This window comes from Charadrius vociferus, unplaced genomic scaffold, assembly GCF_000708025.1.
Source record: "Charadrius vociferus isolate BGI_N301 unplaced genomic scaffold, ASM70802v2 scaffold566, whole genome shotgun sequence".
In the NCBI taxonomy this organism is placed as follows: Eukaryota; Metazoa; Chordata; class Aves; order Charadriiformes; family Charadriidae; genus Charadrius; species Charadrius vociferus.
Window position 1 is genome coordinate 198,909 of NW_009649031.1, and position 23,957 is coordinate 222,865.

At 39.7% G+C, this 23,957-nt stretch overlaps 1 protein-coding gene across 1 annotated transcript in view; it reads left to right on the top strand.

Moving 5' to 3' along the window:
* The window catches only part of XYLB (xylulokinase homolog (H. influenzae)), an 83,371-nt gene that overhangs the window by 54,744 nt on the left and 4,670 nt on the right, over positions 1-23,957 (top strand). Inside the window, exons 16-18 of the mRNA XM_009887775.1 lie at positions 14,364-14,422; positions 18,235-18,322; positions 20,585-20,679. Of these exons, the coding sequence (XP_009886077.1) occupies positions 14,364-14,422; positions 18,235-18,322; positions 20,585-20,679 (242 nt within the window). The remainder of the gene's footprint in view (positions 1-14,363; positions 14,423-18,234; positions 18,323-20,584; positions 20,680-23,957) is intronic.

Here is a 23,957-nt window from a genome sequence, read left to right on the forward strand (position 1 = left end):
CTGGAATCATGAGTACTACTGAGACTGTCATCCAGTGCCTAAAGACAAAAGCATAATTACCACGAGAAGGTCATTTTTCTAAACAAAGGACGGTTGTAAACTGCCTTTACCAGGAAAAAATCAGTATTTGTTGCATTGCATCATTGAATTATTCATCAAGATCAGACACTTTCTTGTTCAATTTACTTTGTCATTTTCTTCTACCTTATTCTCAGCAGTTTGGATGAAAATATAACACAGTAGCACCTGCTTACAAGAGACATTCAATTCACTAGATGTCTTGATTGAAAAGACGTTTGCTTTGGTCCAAGCTAAAATCAAATGCTCTTTGTTTTAATGGGTTATTCATGTTTTATGGACAAATAACTAGAATTTGTGTTACGATATCTTTCTCTTAACCTGTTCCTATTATTTTAGTGAGTTATTTCAGGCTCTTAATTTAGAATAAACAAGATTTACTCATGGATCAGATCCTGCATCTTTTCTTATGTTCTGTACAGCCTCTGCTGAAACAAGTAAGTGTTTTCCCAGCAGTAAGATTTGATTGTCTAGAAAGGTGTAAACATTCCTTTTTCTGAAATTGCTTCATGTATATAGGTGAAAATAACACTCTCTTAGGAAATTCTAGGCATGGTTAGATTGTTTCAAGACCCTAGTCAGAGTACTGAAATGAGTAAATAATAATTTCCCTGTCACTTCGCAACGTTTTCTTCTTATTCACAAGTATATAGAGAAACTCAGGTACACAAGGAGATCAGAATCTGCCCCCATACGTTCCTCTCCCTGTGATCCCTTTTTTCTCTTTTGTTGCTTCCCCCTATAATTTACTTCGTTTGCATATTTTAGTGTTTCATACCATGGTGCCTGAGTCAATTTTCTTTTGAATAATTAAACAGGTACATGCCCTTGGAAAGTCATTGCACCCTTTATTGCCACTTAATGTGTTAACTGTGAGGAATTGGGAAAAGATGTTGTGCATTTTTGTTGACTGCTGTTTTATGCAAGGATTGGATATAAGGTAGTGAATAGGACTCAGAGAATATGCTGTATTTTGGTGAATGAGGTGAACCACATCTTGGGTACCCAGAGGATGTACCCAGGCTGGAAAACCTTGTCCTTTTGCTATTTCAAAGGAAGATGTGAGGAGACTCTTACTTTCACAAAAAAATAAAAAAAATAAAAAAAATTGAGGGAGTCAGTGGCTATTTAGTGAGTTAGATTGGGCTGGGTTTTGGGTAGCGGAAGGTTTTGGCCTCTGCAGAAGAAAATTTAAAGAAAAGGATTGGTTATGAGTTCTCTGTGCTGTGGGTTTGGGAGAAGGGGTAGAGAGAATGGACAGGAGGAGTTTTGCAGCCTTTTAATAAAGGTAGTGGAGACTTTTCTGGAGGGGTGGCAGAGTCAGACGGGGCATTGGTGTGGGTGATGCACTCCAAGCTGTTCTGGGGATGGCTGCGTTAACAGGGAAGTTTCTGTAAGCAGTGGAGAGCTCCAGGTTCTCATTAAAATCCCGAGCCAGGTGAGCTTGAGCGTAGCTGTACTACAGATGCAGCTCTAGCAGCGATATTACAGGGATTTGTTAAAATTGTGCTTGGGTAATTGAGTCCCTGTTTCCATTGTAGGAACAATGAGTGTGCACCAGGGCAGGCCAATGACAAAAGGTGCTGTGCTAAATTGCGTTTTATTTTACTACTGTCTGGTAGTCATGCTTTACTTTCCCCCCTCCTTTTGCTAGTGAATACTCTTAATTGTAAACATATTTCAGTGTCTTTGGTCACTCTAAATGACATTAAAATGTTGGTTTGCCTTCATTGCTCATTCAAGTCCTACTCTTTGCAATTAAGATGCTACTAGAAATTTATATTGATTTCTAGGTGGGTGTTTTCCTTAGGATAGGACATACCTCTGCTTAAATGTTACAAAATAAACCAAGGCAGTTTGTGTTCTTTAATGCCAACAATTAGGTTGCTGGGATTGTTTGACTCGTTGCTCAGCACGCAGCGAGTGCCGGGGAGAGATCCCGGCTGATCCCTGCGGCCGGATTCCAGCTCCGTGGCAGGGAGGTGAAATCTCTGCTCCAGCTGTCGAAGGCAGAGAATTCCTTTAAAAAGCAAAACTTCTGCTCGGTCAAGCTTGAGGAGAAAGTGCAGACTGCAGCTTATGCTTCTGGAGTTGATTAATAAATGTAGAAATAGAAGGAAAAGGTTATGACAGGGTGGTTTGGATTCAGTGCAATCGATAGTGATTGATTCAGAGAACAGGGACTCCCCCCATAGATACGGTTCTCTTCTCTTGGCCTTTGGAAGAGCTTACTGTAGAATTACCGAGCTGTGATTAAAACTTCCCTGTGCCAGTGGGGCTGATGTGTTCAGCCAAATGCTAAATGAAATGTGTCCAGTTTTGGGGTTCGTCAGTGGGGGGAAACATGGGGACTATTACAGCAGTTTATGAAAGAGCAGCCTCTAGAACTGAAGAGATTAATGTCTCAAGGAAGGCTACAGGAGCAAAGCATACCTAAATAATGATCATTGGTTAAAAGGCATCAGTGCCTTGGAGATAAAGAACTGTTATAGATTGTAGAAGAGATTATCAAAATCCCTCAAACCAGACAGTGTTAGTGATGCAGATCGTGAAATGTGTGGTGACTGAGATTTAAATGTGTGTTTTGGTATGGGTTGTATGATCGCTCATCAAAAGCTTCAGACCTGTTGTTTTTTAAAGAGTGTTTTCTTTACTATCTGAATCAAATATGTCAGCTCCGCAATCTGTGGCAGGTTAATTGAAATGCAGTGAGAGTGCAAAATCTGAATCACGCATGAGGTTGGCAAACTTTGTTTGTCCTTTTATTTATGCAGATGTCCAAAAGTAACTGCTTAGCTTGAGAACTGTTCATGAAATTAGTGTGATTTTCCATCCTTCGTTAGATAGGAAGGATTTGGGATGTATGGAATCTAAAGGAACAATTTCCAAGATGACATATTTGATTGGATTGAGTGAATTTAGAGCAGGAACTTGAGGAACATCTTATTATAGTAGTATTGTAGTTACTTTTCAGTGTCTATTGATGGATTTCATCTCACTTGAGTGAAATTCTGAAAGTGGCATGTCAAAAATACCCCAAGGTAGTTTTTGCTGTCTCTCTTTTCCTCATAAACTGCTATTTAATTTTACGTGATTGAATTTGGTGACATTTCGTGCACGTCAAAGGGAGGAATTTATAATGCTAGCTCAAGCAAAGGGTGTTTTGGGTTCGTTCTTTGTGAGCTGTTCTTGCTGTTCTGCCAAATCCATGTGCACCTCTGCCTGTTAGATACCTGTGCCACACCATGCCAGTGCTTCTAATTGGGCTCCTGCCTTAAGATCAAATGATATCTTCAGAGACTGTCAGCAGAAGGAGAAAAAACCTCACCAAACATGAATTTGTAAAAGCATTTGACCTACAGTAGGAGGGGTTGAAGACGTTCTTTCCTTCTCCTTAGCTGGGCCTGGGTTCCCATCGCAGTGGCCTCTTTGCAGCTTTAACTTTTATTGATTGTATGGGAACATGATGGCAACTATGGTTGGTTCAGCTACTGGGATGATCCACCAGGTCCCCGTACCCACCCCCCAGCTGGAGGGGGTTGTGATTAAGGCAGGCCATAAAAAAAAACCCTTTGCCATCAGAAAATCTCCCCACTTTCCAGTGGCATGAAGTTATTAGGGTGTTTGGGAGTGGATGTTTGTACTAAGGGCTTGTATTGTTCAGTACCCAACAGCGTACCCTTCCTAGGTCTAATATTTCATTTAAAAGCAATTTGCCTGAATAAAATAAAATATGCATGATGGGTGAACACAGATGAGCTCTGTTAATGTATTCTAATTAACTTGCTAAAAATATTTTAAAATCTTAATAAGCTTAAAGAGAATTTCTGATGATCAGATGCAATGTTAATGAGCATGGTATAAAAACATAAGAAGGTAAAGTAGATAGCTGATTGGCAGTTGCAGTGCTGTGTATAGCTAACATTTTTCTTGTGCAAAAGAAAGATCTTTGGGTTAAATTTTGGCTTTTGTTTTGGTAGCTAATTTCTCAAGATCTATTTCTAGAAAGCTTAATGAACAAAACATTAAAAAAAAAAAAAGAATTTACCTGTTTGAATTGGGGTGGAGTGGGGATTTTATTGCTTAATTATGCCTTAGAAAAACACACTAAGGACATTTATAATAAAGTATCTATGTTCTTTGTGTGTGGGAGAATGACTCTTTTCCTTTTATATATGCCATAAATCTCAGATTGTAGTTCTTTTTCTCTCCAGGCTATTAGGTTTCTGCAGACTGTATTTCATTCCTTAGCACCTATAGTTGCTTGGCAACAGCATCCGATTTACATGAACCCAGCCCTGTGAATGAATAGTTACCTGGAACCTTTCTGTGCAGAAACCCTGAGAAACGTAGCGGTTCTCCCATTCAGTATGACAATTATTAGGAAATATTAATTGCTTCTCTCTATTCATCTTTCTGTAGCCTTTATTTTTCTGTTAAAGGGGAAAAAAAAAATGTATTCTCTCTGTTTAGTTCTAGCCTGCCAGAGGTCACAAAATTCATTTATAAATAATCCACTTGGAAAGCGGGAGGTTTATTAATAACAGAAGACTTTAGTAGTGCTCAGAGCCTCAACTGGTACAAGCAGTCCCCAGTGCTGCATTCTGTAGGTACGGAAAGAAAGAGGTACAGAGGAGTGAAGTAACCCACCACAGTCGCATGTAGAAGGTCAGCGTGGGGTTTTTTTATGCTGGGAAGTTTGGTCTAGTTTTTAGAGAGAAAAAGGAGCAAATGTTTCCTACTCAATATATTTGCTTCCCTTCTTGGCATATGGAACTTCATTGAACAAACAAAAGAAATAGATCTTCTGCTACCTCAGCCTAGTGTTTTGCAACCAGGTACACCCTCCTATCAATTCATTTTATTCTTGTGAAGGGCTTTACAACCTGTAGGTTATTTCTATTGAGAGGAGTAGGAGGTATTAAAAAATAAAATCAGGAAGAAAAATTCTTCACCAGCGCCAAAGACAAAGTCTTACAGGAGTAGAAGAACTACAGGTAATATTGGGAGATGCCAAAATAGTTGTAATAATACTTTTGAAAGATCTTGTAAAGAAAACACCCAAATTGCCTTATTTTCTAAGTTCTTTTCTGTTTTTCAGCTGGCTTATCCTTTGCAAAAATAGAATGATACTTGGGCCTTGACTCTCTTGCCTGTTGGGTTTCTAGAGGCCTTTGTTAATGTTGTTGATAAGATGCAAAGACTGGTGCTGAGGGAAGCAGAGTAGTCCTGAGATCTGGTAGAGATCTGGTTTGCAAATCTAGATCCCAAACTAGTTTTTCCCCAAATTTGTGGTGGTTTGGGTTTCTCAAAAATTGAAATACCCGGCAGGATGTTCTTTCTTCTCTTTGCTCAAGTGGCATTCAAGGTCAGGCAATTGCACCTTGTACTTTTTAATTATATCCTGTGGCTTTAGGTAATGCTGAACTTGCAGCTGATTATTATTATTATATTTTCTCCTGTGGACATGTCTTGCTATTGATGCACAGACTCTGCAGATTAACTAATGCAGAATCGAATGCATTTGTGATGTAAGTAACGAAGAGGCCTTTGTTCTATTCTTGGTTGTTCTACTGATTTTGTGCGACCTTGGGTGGCTCATTTGTCTCCTTCCTTACTTTTCTCATTTTAACCTTCGATGGATGGTGTCATATGTTGATTTGCCAATGTAATTTTCTATTTCCCTTAGAAGATCTGCAAGGCTGAATATTGCTGTATATAAGGACAAATAGTTTTTAAAAATGAAACAATGATTGTTTTTGTGCTTCTAAATAATTCAGCAGCAAGCATTATTTACTGATGTGTGATCTGTAAAGCCACATGTGGTAATTACACACATCAGAGTTGTGATAGGCACGGGAGGGTGTATATTCTGCTGAGTGTCAAGCGCGAATTTCTCATGTGTCAGAGGATTTTGAGGAAATACTGAGCTGTGCTGCAATGCTAGCAACAGAGCACATTAAACCAAAAAATGTCGGGTTTAGTTCATGGAAAATGCCTAAGGTAGCAGTGACTTTTAAAAAAAAACAACAACAAAACAAACTAAAACAATTTCTGGGAACATCTTCCGTGCTCCTGACTTTGGGTGAATGTCTCACCTCCAGTCCTGGGAACTGAGCAGCAGGGATTGTAAGTTTGCATTTTCTGGGTTCCCAGAGGCGCTGATGTGTAACTCAGTGCAGAGCCCTCCTGAACTCTGGGGCTCCCTGTGACGGGGACTGTACCACACCTGAGCTCTTACCCCAGGACTCTGCAAAGAATGGAGCATGTGTCTGTTGGAGCTACAGACCTTCAAAGCCAGAACATTCTCCCAAGAAGCCAGGCAGTTTTCTAGCACAAGGGTCTCTGTATTTTATCAGCAGTTTCTATAAACTGGCACTTTCCTACTAAATATTTGGATAGGCAAACTGACAACACACAGCGTCAGATATTTCTAGGGTAGACATTTTTAATGCTCTTACCGGCTCTGCTCTTTTTGGATAGTGGTTTCAGTGGTGAAGATATTTCTGCTAGGCACGGGTAGTATACCAGCAGCACTAAGCATCGGTGGTTTGTGGTCTTGAAATTATGCCTTTTAATGAGTACTAGAACTTAATATCCTTAACTTATCAAAAAGAAAGACAAGATGGAATTTAATTGTGGTCTGTAAGTGCCAACATGTGAAGGGGAAACCCAATTCTACAGTAATTTTCTAACTGGAAGGCTAAAGCCACAAAGATCAAGTGACTAGAAATTTGAAGAATAAAAAATCTAATTTACAGGAAAAGTGCAAATATTTAACTTTAAAGGTATTAAATGTGAAAGCAGCCAGTAGACACAGTAAATTCTCTGTCCCTTTGAGTCCTTCAGCTGAGGTTCTATGTCTACAGAGCTGGGCTGGATGGTGGGATGACTGTGTGAAGGTTGTGTGATCTCATTTAAGCAGATGGTCCACTCTGACCTTTTACATTTTTGGAGCTCTCTGTAGGTAGGTTATTAAATAGCTGGATGTGATGGCTAGATTTCAAATGCTCAGTTTGGATCTCCTCTAGGTTTTGTTTTCAGTCTGGTACCACCTGCTTTAGATAATTTTTTGAGAATCAGTTAATTTGTCATGTCATTTCATGTTTGTTTGCTGAACGACAGGAATTCTGAAGTAGAAGGTGAAAGAAGGGGTGTTGCCAAGAGTCTATGAATAATTGTGGAAGCATGGGGTAAATCAAAGCACGTTGTGCTCTGTTATGTTAAGCCTTTAACTGGAGCCGTGTCTCCTTCACGGATGTTTGGACAACTGCTAAATAGTTTTTGTGGTGATTAGTATTTTTCCCCAACGCACACTATTTTTAAGTTTCATGGTTCTTGCTATATCCCAACTTTTGTTAACAAAAGAGGAACATTTTGAGTGGCCAAAAAATAAAAAATTAAACCTGACATAAGCTAGTTCCGTTGGTACATGAACCCATTTTCCCTTACTAATTAATGACACATATGACTTATTTTTTCTTTAAGGAATTAAATCAGAACCAAACATTTACACAAGTTAGAAACAGCAAGGGTTTATTAAATTATTTCTAGTAATAATGTCTTCAGGAGAAGGCTTTTCCCCAAATACATTTTCAGTCTTGACCAAACACATTTTAATTGGTCCTTCTAATTTATCTTCCATCTCTTTCCTTAAAAGCTTTCACAGAAATATTTTTCCAAAATATTCAGCCTATATCTACAAAAGTGTTTGGTTTGAATCTGCTGCCTTTTTTTCCCCTTGCTGTAAACTCTAGTGCTGAGTTGGGGATTTTATTTTTTTTTATAAATATATTACCATTGGAATTTATCCCAGGCTTCATCAAAATATTCTGTCAAATAGAGATCTGCGGCTAAAAAAAAAAAAAATAAAAAAATCACAGCGAATTGGTAAGCAATTTCAGCCCTGCAGTATTTCTACAAGAAGTGCAAATCTTTCAGAGGTCTTGTTGTGAGCGTGTCAATGTATATGTTATAACAATGTTATAACTATTGATCTGCTTGTTCCCAAATAAGTCTTTAATGTTCATGTACCAAAGTTTTCCTTGCTGTATTACTCTGCTGAAGTCAATGAAGTTGAATTGTCAGCGGGGTTGTATCTTGAGTAGATTTTGTTTTCTATAGTACATCTTATGCTGTCTGTATTTTTGGGTGATCTGCAACAATTTAAAGGGCTGTTAATAGAGAATTTACTTACCTCTTTTTCTATGTTTATTTTTTCTGAAATCCATCAAAAAGGGGAAGGCTTTGAATCACTGTTAAATTTTAAGTTCACATCTGAAGTGCGCTAGACTAAGAGGATTTTCAGAGCTGAGTGATTTGGTGTCTTTAAGCTTCAGGTTGTGAAATACAAAGTTTTGTCTTTATTGAAGCAAGGTCTTAGGAAAGCCAAATTTGCCATTGCCATGAAGAACAATTTCTGCTATTAGAAGTTGCTTTAGAACATAAGGTGACCCAGACTATCAGTAGCATACGAGTCTTGACTACAGATACCATTCCTACTCTGTTTTACTTAGGTATGTGCACATCTACTCATTTAGTGGTATTATTCTTGCCTTACAGCAGTGTGAGCAAGAAGAATCATGGCTGTTCTCCCCTACATCATTGTAGAGACTTTATCTATGTAAGTAGCATGAATGTTGAGAATATTAGCCATATTTGTCATTGCCGCTGAGAAAATTGAGGCTTTTTTGCCCTGTTGAATTACAGCTGGTATGATAGTAGCTGTAGCCTTGGAGGCTGATGATCAATTTTATCCTTAAAAGTTGTTTTTCTTCCCCAGGCACTGCATTTAAAAAATAAGAATGAATTCTATGTCTGGAAAATTTCTGACGTGCATTTGAGCAATTGAAACCCTCAGTGAAATTAAAGCACATTATGAAATATGAAAACTTCTTTGCTTATAAGTAAGAAAACAGCCAACCTGTATGGCAAATATGGCTTGCTTTTCCCTGTAATAAATCAGCTGACGCGTCAAAGTGAAAATCAGAAACACTTCTAATACAGTTTTTGTGAGTAGCTTTTATGAATTACTGTATTGGTTTTAGAATTGTGAAGGTGGCTGAATTTGTTTGAATATTTGGCTTCAAGCTTGTAATTTATTCGCTGGGCAGTAGTATTGGTCTAAATTAAAAAAAAACCCAAAAAACCCCCAACAAAATGAAGGAAAAAAAAGAGTGCATTCCAGCTTACATTACTTTTGCCTCAATCCGGTAGATATTGTCTAATATGCTGAGGGCAGGTTTGTGGCAGTCTTTTTTCTCTGTTATGAAATACTTGGAGATGTCAGAAGTGATGCAGCACAACGAGGAAGAGAAGCAAGTGCCTTTGGACCCAGTCCTAGAACTCAGAGGGACATAAAGGGCGCTCAGTACCTTGTACATCTTCATATTTAAAAGGGTATAGACAAGAGAAACCTTTTACCATAGTGGGAGTTTAATTTCACAGGCTTTATATGAATAAGAAAGGTTACCATGAATTTTGGAAGAGTTAATATGCAAGGAGGATAATTTTGGAACATTTGTTTTGTAGATGGGAAAAAATAATCATGTATTTTTGCTTTGTTTTTCTTGAATGAAAAGCTAGAAAATACTTTTTTTGAAATTATAGTGTTTGGAGTTAATCAGAGAAATAAAGGAGGGGCTGATACTTTTCTCGTTGCTTGCAAATTGTAAATTGCAGTTATTCGCAATCATGCTTATAGCTGGCATGGGTTCATGTGCATAATCAGCTGCTTTTTGAATGCATGTTCTATTGTTCTGTTTTATTTATGGATTCAGTTGTGATGAGAAAGATGTTGTGAAGCTGTTTGGCTGAGGCCTTGGAAATGTCTTTTAGGAGTTTTGAAAGTCACAGAATCATAGAATGGTTTAGGTTGGAAGGGATCTCGAAGATCCTCTAATCCTCCCCCCCTGCCATGGGCAGGGACACCTCCCACTAGACCTGGTTGCTCAAAGCCCGGTCCACCCTGGCCTTCACAAGTGCCTGGAGTTTGGGTACAAACCAGGGCTATGTGTAGCACTGAAAATTTAGATTAAGAAGTTGAAGAGTTTTCAGACTCAAAATGGAAGTTCAGATTCTGCTTTCGGACTTTGCGGTACATGAGCCAGCAAAATTCTGGACTAACACAGGTACGTTGTTACCATCCAGTTGATATACAGCCAGATCCAAAACCCCTGAGGTCAGGAGTCATCCCATCGATTTCAGCATCCGAACCCGTTAGCAGTCTGATCTGACCCCACTCCTGGTGGAACAAGAGGCTGAATTTCTGCCTCCAGTCTCCTTGCACAAATGATGTGGCAGCCGACTTTTGGTGCTAATTATCAGCACTAACCTTCTGATTGATGCGAGTTTGCTTATGTGATTATTTTTCTTAATAGCTACGGTTATGTGCCAAGATCCTTAGAGGGGATGTGGGACTGCTCAGGAGACACTTGCCCTCTGTTACTGGTTCCACTGTCTTACTTGCTGAATCCATTTGGGCAATGCTTTTTGAGTCTGCATTTTCTAAAATCTTTGTTTTTTCCCCTCACTTTTTGTCTTAATCGGCTTAAACTGCTTGCTTTTCTGGGAAGGCATCTGTTCTGTGTTTGTAAATGTACAGTGATGCAGGACTTCAGTCTTTTTGGGACCACCAACAATGGCTGAACACGAATAACAGTAATTTCTCTCTCTTCTCAGTGACACATTATTTTTTTTCCTTCTGTGCCTTTCAGTTGAAAGCAATACTTTGGCTGAAAACAAGAGCCAGGAGATGAACTTTAGCATCACTCAATTCTTGCTGATCTCTGTGAAAGGCAGAATAGGGGTTGTTGTGTGAGTAGATACATGGAGGGGGCTGACTTCTCAGCCTTGTATGGGAAAGTGCCTTATGCTCGATCTTCCCACAGAAGTGAACTTTTTTACATGGGTCTTCCCCCCTCCTGCTGTCCAGTGGGAATTATTATTTTAACTGAATTTCATTAGATCAGTTACCACATTCCACAGCGGATGATGGATCTGTAGATGTTGATATTTCAGGACGACACCATGCCATGTGCAGCTGCAAACGCTTTCTAGACAGGGTTAAAATTCTGTATCAGCTTCTTGAAAAATCATTAATTTTTAAATAGGAAGGAAATAAACTGGTTGGTTAGGTACTATGCAGGGAGCTTTTAATTACAAGATGTTTAAATCTGATTCTCTCAACTGTCAAAGAATTGAATTCATGAATTATGTTTGCTACAGTTGTCGTGTTTTTGTTTTGTTTTGTTTTTTTTTTAGTAACTCTGTATTTAAGTTCCTTCTGTGCACTGCCGTAGGGGATAGATGGTACCTTCTGACAGATTCAAACACAGCTGGCTGAGAACACTGCTAGTGATGGATGAACGATGTCTGTGTTAATGCCCCTGTATACATAAATGATGGGCTTTCTTTCTTTCTTTGTAAGATCTATCCAATTGCATATCTCAGAGCAAATGTCCACCATTCAGTAAAGCACACAATATTGGCATTAAAAAGGCAATCCCTGAAATCAGTGATCAATGCATTTTCCTCACTCTCCACAGAGAGATTAAAATAAGAGGTAAACCTAAACTTCAGCAAATTTAAGCAAGTTCTTTTGGGACCTACTCCTCATCTGTAAGAAGTGACTGAAACTCAACGAGGGAAGCTGTTGTCTCTGCTCTGGACAGAAGTAGAGCTGCCCCTGGAAATGCAGTGCACCGGGTTCATGGAAGATCACTCTTTTAGATGGCCTGGATGGATCCGTCCCATCAGCACAGGGGTCAGATTGTGTTGTCAGACAGTGATGACTAAGGTTCACTGGGCTGTTACCTTACTGGGGTATGTGTTGGTGAAGTGAGCCATCCTAATTATTTGAAGTGGAGAAGAATGAATGGTTTTACCCTTCATGGAGCTTCAGCCAAGGGTTTTGATTTTATTTTTTTTTACTGTGTATCTGTGTGTTTATGCTCACAAACTGCTCCAATTTAGAGCTTGAGATGTCCAACCAACATTAGAAACTTCACAGTGTGAATTAAGTTAGTTTCCTTTATCAAGGAGGCTAACTGTATACTAAAATAATTCTTAGTATTTTGCTACCAAAGAATTAGTCTGGATTAAGATGAGTATGCAGATAATCAGGGTGTTAAACACTTCTAGACTTGAGATCTGTTTACCTTCTTGGGAGATACATAACTCAACTGATAGTAGGGTAAATGCATACTCATGAGTGGTTTGTACTGAATAGGTAATGCACTGTCAATTCACCCCTACTTTTCTTATGGTAACTTACTTATATGAAGCATCCTGAATTACAGTTATGGCATAAATTGATAGTGTAGCCAAACCCTGAAACTTCTGACCTAGCAAGGAGTAAGTCTTTTGTCCAGTCCTTGATTCCTAATGCAAAAATGTTATTTTACAGGGGCATTGGAGTCAGCTAGAAGGCACAAATCAGCCCTGCCTGGCCTATCAGTTATGGTGCCAGTGAAAGCAGACAGCAATATATACTGACGGAGCTCCAAAACATTTGGAAAGTTGTAGAGCAGAAGCCCTAAGACAGAGAGCTGGGGTGCAGATGGCAGTGCAAGAAGCAGTTGAGCTAAGATATGTTTGCGGTTTTCACAGGAGTGGTTGCTGTTTGGCTCTACCACTTTGACATTGTCCACCGTTCTTTCTTGATGGTGATAGTCCCGCAGTTTATTAAGCCCCTTTCCAGAGGTAGCGGAGAGCAAGCATGCCTTATTCTTTGGTTTTAGCTGCGTGAAGGGTAACAAACATGTTTGTTTCTCATTCTGTCTTGCTGACTGTCTCTGAAATGTGGTGTTTTCGTGTTGGATATGGTAGTTCTGCAAGAATTTATATTCGCTACAAGGTTTAGCAAGACAGAATTGCGACTACTCGGCAAATCATTTAGAGTTCAGTTTGGTTTCTAGGAACAGAGGCTTACTAGTTATTTTTCACTGGTTTCTGTGCTATTATGTTGTTGTGATAATCTTGGCAGGGATCTGTCACTCTGTGTTGGTATAATTGAAACTTGTTTTCCCTGAGGAATCACTCTGCTGTTTGTTTTATTTGTTTACTGACATTGACAGAGATCCTAATGGCTTTTAAAACCCAATTTGTGCATCACTGAATATCGTCCAAAGAGGAAAATAAAATTAAATTTATCAGTAAAATAGGGTCCCTCATGCAATGCTTTGTCTGGGTCTTAGACTCCACCTGAGCACCTAGCTGTGCGTCTAGAAATTGCATGGTGAGCTGCATCATCTTTTTATTTCTAATTCTGTCTTCAGGGTTTTTGTCATTAAGATACTTGAAAAGATAAATGACAATAAGTTATTTAGGGCATCAGTATAAGTTGACCAACTTTGCCTTGTGAGACATAAATTATCTTTAGCTTTTATTAAAAAGGAGGTTAAGATAACAAAGCAATAACCACAGTTAAATTCTCCTTTTGGGAGGGTGTACATGATGGTATAACTTATTATTGTCATAAATCAGGGTAATTGTTTAGATTTTTAAAATATACAATATCAAAGAATTTATGTGTTTATTTTGTTTTAAGCCTTTGAAGAATTTCAGTGAGATCATTTGGGCTACTTACATTCATAATACCTTGCTGAATTGTGGTTATGGATAGATGTATAGCTTGTTGCATGCCGTGCTTCAGAGGAGCATGCACACAAATAAATGATGAGGCACAGGATAGACATTAAGGACTAAAGAATGAAGGATAATTTTTATAGCTGTGGGTTTGTGTTGGGTGAAGATTCAGATTTTTTTTATTTTATTGGAGTGACTTAGACCATTTCTAATTACCTTTTGACACGCTTCCTTGTCATTCAAGCATATAGGGATTGCCCAGGTTTCAGCAAACTCTAACTGTGAACATCAGGAGGAGATAAGTTTGGAAAATACTGCTGATTTTAAAGGTTACCTGTCAGTTTGTATATATACAACTATGAGCCAAACCAATCTGACCTCAAACCAGAGCTGTAGTATAATAACACTCTGCCTTTCGTATTGTATATCTCTTTTGCAAATCTCCCTGACTTTGATAGCACTATAATAATAATAGATCTGCGATATTTATGTTGCCTCTTCTAAGGAAGTGTTCTAATGTGCCTTGGAAAGGTGGGTGGTTAGCTTTATCTCCTTTTTTACAGAAGGTAAATTAGAGGTACAGAGAGAGAGCCTAGAGCATCTGACTTCCCCCTCCTTGTTCTCATTGCTTGGTTCAGTAGTGCAAATCTTGACGATATGCACTTTCAGTCTGATCTATATGTTGTATTGCATTGCAGTGTCCAGAACAAGGATTTTGGCTACTGGTGGTGCATCCCACAATAAAAATATCTTACAGGTAAGTGGAAAATGAAATCTTTTGAACTGAACTTGCAGTTACATCTGCATTTTTCTTTTGATGTACTGAATCCAAATCACCGCAGCTGCACAGGAGGGTGTGCATACAGGATTGTGACTCTGCTGCAGGTCTTTCGGGCTTTTTTTCAGGTTTAGCGTGGAAACTGTTAGCCCAATGCTAATTTTGTATTGAACTTTAAAGGATCTTTTACAGTCGACTAGTTTTATGAATGTGTCTCTGAAGCACTGCTGATTTCCAGGTCTCATCACTTACATCAAATCAATCAGCAAAGAAGTCAAGAAGAGACTTGACACAATACCTGAATTTTTTGTAGTTTTTGTTGTTCAGATCAAAGTTGGACCATGGATTTAAACTAGAGGGGAACTTTGCTGCTGCCACTTAAATAAACTCACCTCAGACAAACAAAAAAGCCCAAACAACCCGCAAACCCTGTCCTTGTTCTTCTGAGTATCTGTTAGTTACTAGCATTGTGTCCCATACTGGGGGGAGACTACCATTCTGTATAGTCTGCCCTCCCTCTTCCCACCTGCCTCATCTGCTGCTGTTGCTGCACGTCCAGCCTTAGTTAAGATCCTTCATCTATCTTGAGAGCAGAGTATTTCATGCTCTCTGTTTCTGCCCGTTGAGATGTGGCAAAGACTGCCTCATGAATGGTGAGAGGCCTCTCACCTGGCTTTTGCTGTCACAGAACTAGACATCTGGATTGGGATTCATCTTGCCCAAATCCAGTCATCTGCAATGTGATGTCCATGTACGATCTGTCAGTCCTGTAATAGTCAGGGGAGATCCAGTCAGTTACAGTGCAAAGGAAACCAGGTGGTGTTTTAACTTATCATATGTAGATGTTTCCCTTCAGGTGAGCCAAAAAGCTTTCTCTACTCCCCTGACTGCTTTGACAAGCTCCCCTTTGAGTAGAGATGCACACACTAAGCCTGGAGGTAGATGTTTACACCAAAAGGCACCTGTGTTGGGCTAAGTCCTGTCACTGAAGTTAGTTAACACAGGGCGAATTGTTTTCTGGAGATGCCAATCCCTTTCCATCACCTAGGGAGTCAAGAGGCCAGCCTCAACTATGTGCCATACTCTTGGACAATTGCAATCATATGAAAAGAAGCTCGTCTGCTCTGTGAAACCTGAGCTAGAATAAATGGAGGTTGAAGAGCAAAAAGTTCTCTCTCTCCCTTAAGGCATCTAAAGCACATGTTTGTATAACCATTGGTTGTACAGCTGATTGGGACACAACAAATTTGGCATGTTTTGCCTGCAGATGTCACTTCTCTTCATCTGCTTTGGTTATTTTACTTAGGAACTTGACGTTGGAAAATTAACTGATAAGTTAATTGCTAAAAACATTGGTCCCTACTGGAGTAATTCTACTAAGAATATGTCAGGAAAGAGATTGGATTAATAGATGAGTTTGTTTTTAAAGCGGTATTTCCAATTTAGGTGCCAGGAGGATTTCCTTGCTCTGGAATGAAGGCAAAGAACTGAATGTTCTTATACATGTAATTCTGCAACATGCAGAGCTGAAAGATTGTGGGGATGGTAAAGTGGTGGCTGTGGTGCTTACTCTTAATGTGCAACAATACAGCTGCTTTTAAAACTCATTAGAAGTGTCTTAAAATAATATGATCAATACAGTGTCATCCACTTAATTCAATCACTGGTTAATTGGATCCTCCTTTTTAATTTAATCAAAACCTCAGAAACCATATCAGTTGCGTGAAGAATAACAGCTTCCACCCTTATCATGGTCGATTTTGGATAATTTGTTCCAGGGCTACAAAAGACTATCATTTAATTAATCAACGTTCAGTAACTCCTATATTTTACACCACAAAGGAGGCAACTTAGGAAAATCTGTTCAAAAAATATAGTAGGGCAGCTTTCTCCACAGTTCTGGGAAGCTTTTTATAACATACGTGGTGGTTGATTAATGACCACATGAAACACAGTGAAATATTTTTAACAGTAAAACCTTGAACAGCTTATTTTAAAATTATTCATGAGAGAGACCACAGTTTCAAATGACTTACTAAATATACGAACTGTGAATAATTTTAATTTTATAACCATGTGGCACAAAAAGTTATTATTTGTAGTATTGCAGCACTTACTAGCATTCAGTATAGAGTAGAGCTGCATTGTATAAGGCTCTGCAGAGATGCAAAAAAACCCCAAATAAACAGACCTCAGTTGTCTGAAGGAATGTACAATTCAAGCTTAAGACAAGAAATACCTATTAGAGATGAGATGAAGATGCAGATGGGGAATGTGGTGGAACGGTATGGTAGTATTGGCTGGCAGGATGGGCAGTGGAACCAGCGCTCTGTGACCTTATCACTTCTGGAGGGCTTTTTAATAGATATCACGATTAATTTTCCATTTGTCCTTTAGCATTGAGGCTCATGTATTGGTCAATACTTGCTTGCAAGCGAAGTTAGGCAATACCGACTTGGCTGTCTTACCAGAAGAGAGTGTTTTAAGTGTATAAGCTCAGGCTTTCCTTGGATTCTAGTTAGCAACCAGCCACTTTTGTTTAAAGTTATGAAAATTGGTGATTTTCAAAGGTTTTGATTTGCAGATTCCCCACAAACTTTCAGAGAAAGAGACAAAATCCTTTAGAAACTTTACATACTGTTTTTTTCTCTTTCATATATGGATCAAATTTCTTAGTCATCTTTTATGAAGCCCTGGAGCCCATAATCAGCAGGGCTGTAAATTCCTGGATCAAGGTTACAGATCACTAATCCAAACAGTTTGGATTCCTGGACACTCTGGTCTTGTTTTAGACTCAATTGTATGGACATTAATAAGGTGACACACTGTTCCCTTTGGCAAAAGCAATAAACCCCACACAAGTTAAATCTGAATTATTACTTGCTTCTTGCGTTCCTCAGCCTGAGGGGCACTGCAATCCTAGAGGTGATGAAACCAAAACAGAAAGTGTTTGTTGACAATGTTTTTGGAAAGGAGTTACTGGACCTCACATGTCCCCATCCAAATACGTCTTCATTTTTCCCCATTTGTACCTGTTTTCCTAAAGCTACACTGTGGGGAAGAGAGTGTGTACTCTCAGTGAATGCGAGATGCCTGCTGTCGATTTTGATGCAGAATGATGTGTGATTGAATAACTTTAGTATCTGTTGGATACCGTAACAAATTCTTTGCCTGTAAAATTTTCTTTGTATTGCTCAAGCCAAGTTGAGAAGTGTCTTGGTCTATCTTCATAGCTAAGGATCCCTCATACAGGAAAATTCCTGGTAAATGTAGAGACTGTAATCAGCTCCTGTGTTGTTCTTCCTGCTACCCCTAGTATGATGGGAATGGTGGAGGTGAAGAAGACAGGCTTAGCAGGCCTTCATAGTGCTGAAGCTTTTGTTTTATCAAAGTTAAGCACTGAGGAGCCACGACTAGTTCCTCTCTCCTTCCTTCCCACTTGGCTCAGCCATAAATGCGATGGAAGAAAACAGGCAGCAGTTGTGGGCGCCTGAGCAGATCTCCTTGCCCTGATGTAAGCTTTTGGCGTTGGCTAATTGTGTGGGCTTATGAGGGAGACGATACTTGAACCCAAACTCTTCTGAAATTGTGGTAAAGAGATCTGGCAGGAAATGCAGTTACCTCTCTAGCTCAGATTTACCAATACTCTCTTGTGTGACAAGTTTAGGACTCATTGTTGCCTGTGGTGATTCTTTCCGTATGTACCCAAATGTTTGGCAGAGGTGTACAGTAGTTATTTGTATCCCTTGTCTTTCATGGGCATGTGTAACCAATGCTTAGATCCTTCTCAGGTCCTGTCTGACGTGTTCAACGCACCGGTGTACACTATCGATACCGCCAACTCCGCTTGTTTAGGAAGTGCTTACAGAGCAATTCATGGTAAGACTGTAAGGAGATACTTCTGAGCGGTCTGGGCATTTAATTTCAGTTGGTTAATACTTGGGATTAGCGTCACTGAAAATGAGGGGAGAATAAAGCTGTGTGGATCTGACTGGAAGGTCACTCAGATCAAAGAGGTTTTTTTGCTCTTAGTACACTTGGACCGGGACCAAGAATAACATTTACGCTATAGTTCAAGTCTGGTGGCTGCTTCTCAACCATGGGATTGGACCTGGAAACTCGTGATACTGACAGGGGAAGGTATAGGACCTTAATGTGTTGAGTTGCTACCTCCATGTGCTGCTGTTGGAAGAATACAGCCAGCTGAAGGTGTTGGTGTAGCCTGCTGCTCTGGTTTGTGAACCAGGCTGTAAACTGGATTGCTGAAATGATCAAACCAAACAAAAGATCAATTCTAGCAAAGAGGATCAGAGAGGGCAGAGACAACAGGACCAGTAATACTGTTGGCCAAGTAAATGTTACCAAACCTATATGTATCTTCCAGCTTTTAAACGTCAAGATGAAGGATATGCAAAGTGTCCTGGGCTCCATGCTCGAGTGTGCACTTGTGTGCTTGTAAAAGCATAAATTTTGGGATACTCTTAGGTTGGCCAGTCATTTTACTAGCTGTACTGCATCACTCACGGTAATGCAACAGTCCAAGTTCCAAATTTAAAGTGTTAGTTAACTTTTGTCTATTAATGCATGCAGGCGTATGTTGAGGGTGGTCCATCAGCCATTTAAGAGTTGAATCCTAGGCAGGAAATCTTATTCACATATTTTAAAATAGTTTCTAATATCTTACAGCTAAACAAATCAAGGAATGTGTATCAAATTCTGAAGTTGTTATTTAGTCCAACTTTTGTTAGCCTCAGTTTTTCTGATTAGGAGCTTTAGTATTTGGACCTTAAGACATGGGTAGCTTCTGTACAAGTTCACGTAAGACCATGGGATTGCAACAAGCATGGAAAAGATAACATCAGCCATCAGAAGAAATCAGCCAAGTTTTAATTTTAGAAGCAAATTCTGCTGTCACATTATAGCATCTGAAGACTACATGCTCTCTTGCATTTGAAAACAGCACAGAAAATTGCACAGCCAAAACTCGAGTCAATGTATTTAACGCACACAGCATGCTCTCCTCTTTATTTCCAGAAAAGACACAAGGGTTCTGTCAGGCAGAGTATGCTTTTGCAGGACAGTGGAAACAGTACTGTTAGATTATCAGTATGTTTGAAGCCAAGATGGGACTGTTTTTCCACCTTGGGGGCCAAGTTTCCAAATTGTTTTTCTCTGTACTCAAACTTTGCCTACTGCTTCAGAAGCCACCAGAAGCTTCCCAGCACCTAATGCTGCAGGCAAATTCCTTGTCTGTGAATACACGTGAAATGTGGAGCTGTCATTAAAGTTTGTGCAGATATTTCATATGTGCGGAAGATGTGTATTCCCTCTGCCAGTTTGGCATATGAAATCTTGAGGCTTGGTTGACGGAGCGTTTGAGTGAAGATTTCGGATGCCATGCTGATGGAGGGACTCCTTAGCTCAGGTACTCTGCCAGCCAAGCCCCGGGGGTATGCTGTGTGTGTTTCTAAATGGCACTTTTGATTGATGCTTTCAGCTGACTCACTCTTGGCCAGGCAAAGGAATTGAGTAAAAGTGAAGACTTGCTAATATAAATGAAATATTGATGGCAAGGGCTCCTTAATAATATTAAAGCATGTATCTACAAGTAGGGTGTTCCGCAGTTAGCCTGGTGTTCTTAGCAGGGGTACCAAGGAACTCCTGAAATGCTGCGATTCACTTGCAAAGCAAAATGCTGTAGGGACAGAACTCCCCTATTATTTTGCCTCCTTATATGTAAATATATTTAATAATTTGTAGCATGTTTTCCTGACAGTGTTTTCGTTTCTCATCCTTTTTTGTTTAGTCACGTTTTGTCCTTGAATCCCTTGCTTCCACATATTTTCATTGCTGTTTACTGTATTGTTGTAGCCATAAATAATTACTGATATTGTTGAGTAGCATTTCTGCTGCTTACCTATTCTCCAGGGTACGAATTGAGTGATTGGCAAAAACTCAATCACAGAGTCTCCACTTCCTGGGCTAGCACGTTGGAATGTAAGATCTTCTGCCATTTATCCTTCAATCCTGAATGCTGACCTGACCAGGGAAGATCAATATAATGTATTAATTTGCCAGGGAGTCAAGGCACATCGCTCATTGTGCTTTTTGCATTGATCAGGATTGTGATTCTCATTGCAGGACTCGTAGCTGAGACGAATGTGTCCTTGGCTGATGTCGTGAAATTAGCACCAGAGCCTAGGTTGGCTGTTACACCAACAACTGGGGCTGAGGAGGTAAGCAAACTTGGGGACACCATTTTTCTTTTCATTTCCTGTCTGCTTCAAAATGTATTGGTTTACTAATTTTTCTAATAAAACAGATAATTTAAGAAACATTTTGTTACACAATTCTTTTTGTAAAGATTGGTTTGATTTTGTGAGATGTCTAGTGTTGTAATAATGCCATAGTCTGAGTGATCACTCCATCCAGGTCTGTGAGAGTGATTTTTTTTTTATTTTTTATTTTTTCCCCCCTAACTGAGTGTGATCAGAGAGCAAAATATATTCCTTAAGGGACAGAAAAAATAGGTTGCATTTGGATACAGGTCAGTCAAATTGTAACTGATAATATTGACAAAATAGTCTTGACTTGTTTGCAGCAAGCAGCATGGAAAAAGGTGTGGTGATGGTGCTTTCAGTCCTCTTGGAAAACAGGTCCCAAAAATCCTTCCTGTCTGATCTTAAACAGTGGTCAGCAATTGTACATCTTTACTTGTAGCTCCCAGTTGGAAAGCGTGCCAACTGGGAGGATTCATTAGGCACAGGTCTTCGGTACTGTGCCCATCCTGGGAATTTCAGCATATCTGAAGGTGAAGCTTGTGCGTTATGAGGCCACGTAGATAAAGCAAAAGAAATAGTCATTGTTGCTAACTGTGTGGTTCCAGCCCCTGTAAAATCGAGGAAGGAATCATCGTCTCAGGCTCTCCAACGCAACTCTGCACCTCTCACTATCAGGTGCAGAAGGCTTTAGTTTAAAACAGCTTCTGAAATATAATGTCCAGAAATAAATAAACAAGACAATATAGCAGGATTTCCTGGAGAACACAAGTTTAAATAACCAAAAGTGAATCTAACTGTGTCATCAGCTGTGCAGAAACTTCTTTTACATCAACACAGCCTTATGCTCTCCATTTATGAGATTTGGATGTGCCCTAACTACAGGCAACAAGGTTTTAAAGCTTTTATTTAAACTGGGGAATTAATGATCTGCCAAAACTACTAACTCCCAGCTACATGTGTAGTGGAGCACCAGATATCATCATGAGTAATAATAGAAATGATCATGCTGCATTGTGCCTGCCAGCGTATTATTTAATTATTAACTGAGATGGAGGAGCTCAGTAATCGAATAGAAGTCCCCTTCAGAAATATTAAGACATTGAATAATTTAAACTTGATTGATCTGGTCTCATTTACTCAACCTTCCCCCCTCATTTTAAAAGATAAAATAATTAACAGCAATGGCCTGTGTCGTGTGTGTTGCAGCTGAAGCCTTCTGCGGGGAATGCACTTCAGGAGCAGAGCCCCGGTGTCTTGATTCAACCTCACGTTGCTGCCCTGTTCCCCCCAAAAATGCTGTCTGCTGAAAAGCTGCCAGGCTGGCTTGTGTGGAGGTGGAGAGTGCTCAGAGACCCGTTTTTGACCCCCTGGTGCTGCTTCAGCTATAAAGCTCAAGGGCAGGGAATACAGCTGTCACTCACGGGGGCCTTGCAAGAGCAGCAAGCACCTTGTACCCCTGCGGGGACCAAGCTAACCTAACTGGAAAGATCAGTGGGGAATTCATTTACCTCTTTCTATTTTAGTGTCTGCATAAAATGGCCTGGCAGCTAAAAGAGTTAATTATCTCCCTCTCGATACTTTTCTTCTCCTTTTCCACTTGGTTAGACCTGGCTCTCATAGCACATCTTTTTATTAGTTTTAAATGATGTACAGCAGTGAATTATTGCCCCAGTAGATAGGAGTGGATGATAGAGAAGGTGGTGGCCAAACAGCATGTGAAGGAATAAGCGTTCTTGCTCTTTAGCATAGCTTGCCAGCTTCATTCCATTAAAAGCAGCTTCTTGCAATTACATATTCCACACCATTTTTTGGTTCTTTTTTCCTTCCTGTCTTATAATTTTGCCGTTGATGGTGGATTCCCTGGCTAGTTTCATGGCTGTGAAACTGCAGAAAGCCAGAGGGCCTGTCAGTAATACGGTGTGTTAGCATGAACAGTGCAGTAAAAATTCATAATGTGATGAGTCAGTTTGATTCTGTTTTTTACAGAGCTGCATCTCCCTGTCCATCCAATTTCATTCTGTTGAGGTTAGAGGCTTTCACTTAAATGACGGTTCTTTTTATAAACTTCAAAGTCATCCTGAGGTTAAGTTCTGTCTCACTGAGAAGCTCTTCTGAAAGAGTCTGGCTAACCAATGCGAAATTCCCCGGACCACTTCCCTACATTTTTTGGACGGCTACAGCTAAATCTTGGCAGGATGGAGAAAAAACAGGTCATAACACAGCAATCTGCTCTGGTTTCATCCTTTCTTCCTGGTGTAGGTCGGAGGCAACATGTGTTAGATCATTGGAGGGAGGAAAACCTCTTTCAGAACAGTGTGATGTAGTTTCATTGCCAAGGCTTATGCCAAAAATGCAAAAAGTGTTTCTTTGATTGCTGAAGGATCATTTGTGATAACGAGTGTGATTTCAAAAAGAAAAAGCAAGGCACACAAAACGTGTCATCAGGTTCAATTAAGCTAATGGGCAGGTAAAATAAAGTCACAAGATGGGAGACATAGAGTTTGTGACAGGTAATGAGTTAGTAGTTAGTGGAAAATGAGGTCCCATAATTCCAACTTGTTTGGCAAAAATGTGACTTCATCCTGTAGCAGACCATCCTGCCTGGAAGAGACCATTTCAAAGAGGATAAATCCCTCTCTGTGGCTATGACCCGATGTCTCTTAGTTGAACCTGATTTCACAGCATATTTGTAGGGTGTGGGGGCTCACCCAACTTGAGTTTGCTTCTGATTCTGTCAAGACCCAAACAGGTCATAAGGTATTCTGGTGGTAACCATCATGGTGGTAGTCTTTGGTCACTTACTCAACCAGGCTAGCTGAAGTCAGTCAGCTGTGGGTTAACCTGATGAATCCTTCTACCCTGTTTTCAGAATATAGAAAATTAAAGAGTAATCTCACCTCTTTGGAGCCTCCTCCCTCCCTCAAAGGAAAAGATTAGTCAGAACCACTAAGCATGACAGAATAACCAGGAGATTCTAGAGCAATAAATGTCTGTTAACAGACAGAAAGAATCTATTATTCCGGCATTAGAATTCAGCTCTATTTTAGTAATCTATTAAAACAGAGATGGTTGGCTAGTTGGTTAGTTAAGCAAAAAAGCATGATTGTCTGGAGTTGATCACTTGTGTTTACACAAGCCGTGTGCCTATGATGTACTGTCAGATTTATTGTAATATTGCCATGTAGGGTTTTGTAGGGAGAAGGTGTAGCGCAGTTCACTACCTCCTGGATCTG